General features: G+C 42.8%; 1 protein-coding gene across 1 annotated transcript in view; it reads left to right on the forward strand.

Moving 5' to 3' along the window:
- Nucleotides 1-6,425, forward strand: part of BLVRA (biliverdin reductase A) — a 31,131-nt gene that overhangs the window by 18,808 nt on the left and 5,898 nt on the right. Inside the window, exons 3-6 of the mRNA XM_009321571.1 lie at nt 1,054-1,173; nt 1,805-1,902; nt 3,303-3,410; nt 4,154-4,325. Coding sequence (XP_009319846.1) covers nt 1,054-1,173; nt 1,805-1,902; nt 3,303-3,410; nt 4,154-4,325 — 498 coding nt within the window. The remainder of the gene's footprint in view (nt 1-1,053; nt 1,174-1,804; nt 1,903-3,302; nt 3,411-4,153; nt 4,326-6,425) is intronic.

The raw sequence follows: 6,425 nt of genomic DNA on the forward strand, positions 1-6,425 counted from the left end.
TTCCTGCTAGACTGTCTGCCCCATAACAGCAGAGCATAAAGGTTTTAAATAGTTAGGTGGTACATGTATGGATCTCAGACTGTGAATGTATTTTTCCAGCTATATTTAAATGATGCAGTCAGGGTTGTTTGAGACTGAAAGAACTATTAGGTCATCCAGTTTATCTCCCTGCCAAATACACTCTTGATTCCCTGATGCCTCTGCTAGTGCTATAGCTAGCCTTGAACAACACTGAAGATAGGGTTTCCACAACTTCCGTGGAGAAACAGTGCTGTCGAAATGCACAGTTCACAGACGGCTTGCCTGGATATGTTGCTCTTTGCATTCCAATCACATACAAACTTTACCTGTCCTTGCTTTCGAGTCCTGCTTGTGGCCGACCCTCCTGCCATCTGTCACCTATCCTAACTCTGTCAAGCTGTCTGCTCCAGTCTTTACAAATGCAGAGGGCTTTGGGGGGGAGTATGTGTGTTTCATTTTCAGCTGGAGATGTGTTCAGGGTGGTGGCCAAAAGAGCCTTCCCCTTAGCACTGACATGGTGTGTGTGTGTTGCAAGGTATGAGCCATCATAGCCAAGCATCTGCTTTGTCCTCTCCTGCTTGTCCATGTTTGTTGTAGTTGTGTGTGGCCCTGCCACCTCAAGTGCTTTTGCCCATGTTGTCCAGCATGGTGGGAAGTTCTCCCGTAGGAGCACTGTCCTCTTTCAAGTCACTCTTTTAAAATGGCTCTTTCATAATGATGCTTATTAAAAAACAGAACAAAACACAAAACAAACAAAACCAAAAAGCACTCTACACTTCAGTAGCAGGACAGGTTCTGTACTGATACCACCACCTATACACTGACCCATCTGTTTTCTTCTTTTGTGCAATCTACTACTGCCTGTAAGTGCTCGTGCCCTTCCTGGATTACAAGCTGCCTTTTTCTACCCTGGTTGAACTCAGTGAGACAGTGGTCCATGGGAACAATTTCTAAGTGCTGCTGCACAGCATGCAGTTGGGAAGAATGGACTGTGATGGTTACACTCTGGTTGTATTTATGCTAAATACGCAGGAGAAGTTTTGGCAATGTTAATGAGGCCAAGCAGATTAGCCTGGAGGATGCTCTAAGAAGCAAAGAGATCCATGCAGCCTTCATCAGCACAGAGAACAGAAGCCATGAAGAAACCATCAGGTATTTTGAGGTGTTTTTTTTTCCCTTTTCCCACCCTTTCCCCTGTAATTTAGAAGCATAGAGGAGCTGTGTAAAGCTGTTGCAGGAGAGGAGGTGGATACTGGAGGAGAGACTGCCAAACTAGAAGCCTGAAGTGAATGATAGCGAGTTCCCTAGAGCACCCAATAAGCCCTGGAAGAGAGTAGGATTTAAGATGCATTCATTTCCCAAGTAATTCCAATTGCATACCTCTAGGCCTGTGTTTGATGGACAGGCAGCTTAAAACAGGATTCAAAGCTTTTCCTCACAGATTATGTAGAGGAAGGGCACTCCAGTGCCCCACTCCAGCCACTCAAGTGTCTGGAAGTTAGAAATTGCAGTGCTCAATGCTGCGGCATTTTAATGACTTGCTGTAGGTGAGTGAGGGACTTCTGTGGAAAAAGGAGAATTAAAACTCAGCTCTCCTGGTGTTTAAATGTGTGATGTAGCCACCACACCATTGTTGCTAGGAAACTTGCCATTTATTTCTATTACTCCGTGTTGTGCATTTCTCTATATGGGGCTGACTGTGGGAATGGGAAGCAGCTTGCACAGTGGAGAGAGATGATTATGATGATATACTTTTTAAAGACTGATCTTGTATCCCTTTCAGAATGTTTTTAGAAGCTGGGAAACATGTCCTTGTTGAGTACCCCATGGCTTTGTCTGCTAAGGCGGCCCATGAGCTCTGGGAGATGGCTGAACAGAGAGGTAATGGCATTTGTTCTCAAGGGTGTAAACAGTATTACCTGTTTGGTAGCACCAAAGGCATCAAACTTAAAGGCAGGGCTCCAGTCTACTATTAATCATGACATACAAGGGAGTATGCCTGTCTCAGAGATTTGTTAATCTAGGATTTAAGACATGTGCCAATAGGGAAATAAACACACAAATGTCAAGGCTAAGAGTAAGGTACATTTGCCCTCACAAAAATACTGGTCTCTGCTTGTGACACTAAGAATGCAGTTAGAGAAGGAAACTTCTGTCGCAGTGATAGTAAAGCACTTAATGGGTATAGCCACTGGACTTGTGCACTTCCCTGTCCTCTCTCTCCCTGAAAATAAAACTGGAAACAGCTCTCCTAGCTTCTAGAGTTTGTGATGTGCTGGTCGCACACAGCTGCTCATGCTGTTGTAGGCCAGCAAGGTATCCCTGTCTGAAAGACAGCTTATCTCTAAGCAAAATCTCTTTATTTCTGGAAAGCGTGTGGTCCCATCCCTGTGGTGCCAAGTGTCAGAAGCTGGCAGTTCACTTGAGGCCACTGGGGATGTATGGGGCTGCAAGGAACAGAACAGTGCTGGGCAGGAGCAGAGTGCAAACCGTTTGGACAAGCTGCACTATTTATACCACTGCTTCTTAAAAATTTCTTTTGTGACTTTTGTCCTAAAACACCGGAGATACAGGATTTCTGCTTTGCTGTTTCCCTGTACCAACACCACTTACTGTCTTGTTGCTCGCCAAATGGCTTCCCGTTGAGCAGAATTTATGGCTCTTGTCTTGAAGCAGCAGCAGTTACTGTCAGCAGCCTAAATTGACTCTCCTGGAAACTTTCCAGAAAAACATATATTGAATGAGGGCCACATTCAACGTGTATTGGATAGCCTCTATTCCAAAGCAGCCCAATTAATTGCAATGGAGGGAGGTACTCCTTAACATATTGTTACAATCTGGGTCTGAGTATTATAGTATTTGTTTCCCCTTCTTTTTCTTTCCTACTACCCTGGGAGAAAAAATGCAGAACAAGGAAATGTTGAGGGGAAAGAGGCCAAGAATTAATCCATCTTTTACTTTGAAGACTCATGTTTCAGCCTTAGTTGGGTATTGGGTTTCATTACAGAGTTTCTGTTAAACATAGTGGCTACTGTTCCTGCAGTCTCTATATTTGTCGTCTCCTGAAAATCCTTAACCCAGATGGATGCCTTAGCACAGGGCCCATGCTTGTTTTTCTTCCTGACATCATTTTGCCAGCCATGCGTGAGAACACTTCTAAGTGAGTTCCCACTGGTGGCTGGTGAAAACTTTAATGCTTAGATGTGCCTTTGATTCACACAGAAAGCTCTTATTTAATCTGTCCTGATTTTTGGTGTGTTTTCTTTTTTTTTTAATGGCAGATAAAGTACTCCATGTGGAGCACGTTGAGCTTTTGACTGAAGAGTACAAGCAGCTGAAAAAAGAGGTGGCTGGGAAAGACCTGGTGAAGGGAACACTGCATTTCACAGGTCAGTACCTGTGAGGAAATCAAAGTCCATCTGGATTTGTCTGTCTGCTCCACAAGGACACAGTCCTTCCAGGCTTCATTCAGTCCTTTTAGACAAGAGTCTGTCTATAAACTGACTAGACACAAGTATCAGTTCTGGATATTTCCATGAAATTACAGAACTGACTGGAAAGCACCTTTGCCTTAACAGTTGTCTTCTACGGGCTGTTGCTTTGCTAATCTCTTTCTGCTATCTGGTGAAGAATGCAAGCCCGTGCCTTGTTGTATGGAGGAGAGAGCACTTCTTCATCCTTTCTGTACTTTGGTGGTAGTGACCAATTTCTCATTCATATTGGTCTCAGAGAGGAGGATGAGCTTTGAGGAAGTGTTCCAATTTCTAGTGGGGACCTTTAGTCTTCCGTACTGGTGTTTGGCCCCAGAAGAGCTGGGAGAGATTTTTAAGCCGTTGTTTTCTCCTTACTTTATTCCCTTGTTGAATCCACATACACCCTCCTGTCCTCAACACGTCCTGAAGGGTTTGTTGTATATGTACTTTGTGCAGCCTTCTATGGCATAGCTCATCAACTGGTCCATTTCAAGGTTGACCATGTTTGTTGACTTTCCTACTCAGTCCATCCATCCACCTATGGCCTGTCTACACCCTGGTCTCTAAGCCTGCAACGCTGCAGTTGCTGCAGCCTTTCCTATGCAGAAGGCATTATCCTCTTTCCCGTTTCTCAAGACTTTCTGTTGCTGTTGCATCAGGTAGCGTCCTCGATGAAAACAAAACAGGATTCCCAGCTTTCAGTGGAATTGCCCGACTGACTTGGCTGATTGACCTCTTTGGAGACCTCACTGTTACCTCCGCCACCAGAGAAAAGCAGAAGGATAAGAATTATTCCAGAATGACTGTTCACTTTCAGACGGCAAACAAGAAGTGAGTAATGGCCGTGGCAGCAGGTGAGCCAGGCTTCTCGGGTATCGTCTGCAGGAGTCCTGCATCCTCTCTTCCTCTTGTGGAAACAGAATGGGTGGATGCTGGCATTAAAGTGTACAAGAGAAACAGACCTGAAAATGCTTCCTGTAGTAATCACGGGAAAAAGAGCCACCACCAAACAATGTCTGCTGAAGAGCACAAGGAGGTTTAAAAGCTCTTTTCTGGTGTCTGAATGTAGGAATGGGCCCATAATGCATTTTACCATGCCCAAGACTGAAAGACCCTTCTCTTGCACTCTGAAAAATTGTTCAGAGGCAGGATATTTTTTATTTAGCATCAGACATTCTAGCTGTACATTGAAAGGTTGAAAATATATGACCATTTGAAAAGGTAATGCACTAGTTATAATACTTAGCTTATAGCACTATAATGCTTGTGCTAATATGTAGTACTAGCTGGAGGTTAAGAGAAAATTACACATTTTGAGCTGAAGTATAATCATAGAATCATAGAATAGTTTGAGTTGGAAGGGACCTTTAAATAATAAACTACTGAAAGGCCAACATGCAAAGTTTCCTCTTGACTAATGTCTAATCTGCAGTCCTGAAGTTTCCTCGATTTTTCCTGGGTAGGATAACAGTCTGTTTCCCATTTCTTGTCTTTTTGCTTTTGTGGCATGAGTGTGTCAGGCTGAGTGAGAATCCCACAGCCAGGATTACTTGTCATTTTTTCCAATCATTGCACTATGACTTTCTTGCAGAAAACTCTTTTTTGATGATGCGTTTTATAATAATGAGTTTGATCTCCCTTTTATTATATGATAACAATAGCCTTGCTATCAAATATTATATTTTTAATGGCCTTGCTATAAAATAGTGTATTTTTAAATATTATATGACCATGAAGTAAGTCATCAGTGTTTCATACTGTGGATTCAGTACTCAACTTGGTGCAAAGTCTGGTGATGTAGTTTGCTGGAAACTCTCCAGTTTGGTCATTCTGGGCCATCTGTATGGAGGTCATGTCCTTTCAGATAGGTTGAAGTTACTTACCATGACAGTTTACTGCATGCTATAGATGCGATTTGAGAATTGTCTGACGTGAAAAGGTACAGAGAAGTTACCCAAGCTCTATATGTTTCCTAGGAGGTAGGAATGGTGATGGAACAATTTGTTCCTTTCCCTTCACTCCTATTTTCCTGTTTTTCCATATAGGACGCTCTGCCTTTGAGAGACAGATCACCCCCTCATAGGCATATGACAAGAGGCAGATGAGAAGACTAGGGAGAGCAGGGGAAAATAAGACCCCATGGGAAAATATTCTGGCCTTTCTTCGTTTGTAATAAATTATCCTTGTTTGTTGCACTTATACTGCTAGAACACTTAAACCAAAAAAAACCCCAACAACAACAAAAAAGAAAAAACCACCAAACACGAATGTTTGCTTCTTTAAGAATTTTAGATAAGTGGTTAGTTAAAAAAGTAATAACCTTGAAGGACTAGCTATTTGGGGAGTGAATAATTAGGGCTCATTGGAACTGTTAGTTTCACCACGAGTCTAGTTAAGCATTTTATCAGCCAGTCCTACAAAGCCCACTGCAGTTTATCATGGGATTAGCATCTTGTCTTAGCAATCTTCCTCTCTCTTTAAATAAAACATCATTTCCAATTCCTTTTAAAATGCAGTTGTGAGAGGACAGAACTCGGTATACAAGCTCTGTTTACCCTCTTAGCAATTTGCCAGCAACACGAGTAGCTGTAAAGATCTATATAGAGTGAGATTTTGAACTAATTCCAGCAGGTGGAACTAGCGGGTGGCTTAAACATTTCCCTGGCTGTCCTGTCTCCTAGGTAGCCCTTAGCTGCTTTGTATGATATTTGCTAGATACAAAACCGTTTCTGGATTTCTGCTTTTTTCCCTGCTCTACACCGCTAACCAGTACTCACTTTTCTTAGCCCACTGCTAACTATTTGTATGGGTCAGTAAGTGTTTTGTCACCATGAGCTTTTTAATAACCTCGGGGACAGTCAGCTTTATGCCTCTGGGATAATTTACGCCAGCTGGAAAGTTACATAGCGTTCCTGTATTCTGTTCGGTGGC

The sequence above is a fragment of the Pygoscelis adeliae genome, unplaced genomic scaffold, assembly GCF_000699105.1.
Source record: "Pygoscelis adeliae isolate BGI_AS28 unplaced genomic scaffold, ASM69910v1 Scaffold40, whole genome shotgun sequence".
NCBI classification, from domain to species: domain Eukaryota; kingdom Metazoa; phylum Chordata; class Aves; order Sphenisciformes; family Spheniscidae; genus Pygoscelis; species Pygoscelis adeliae.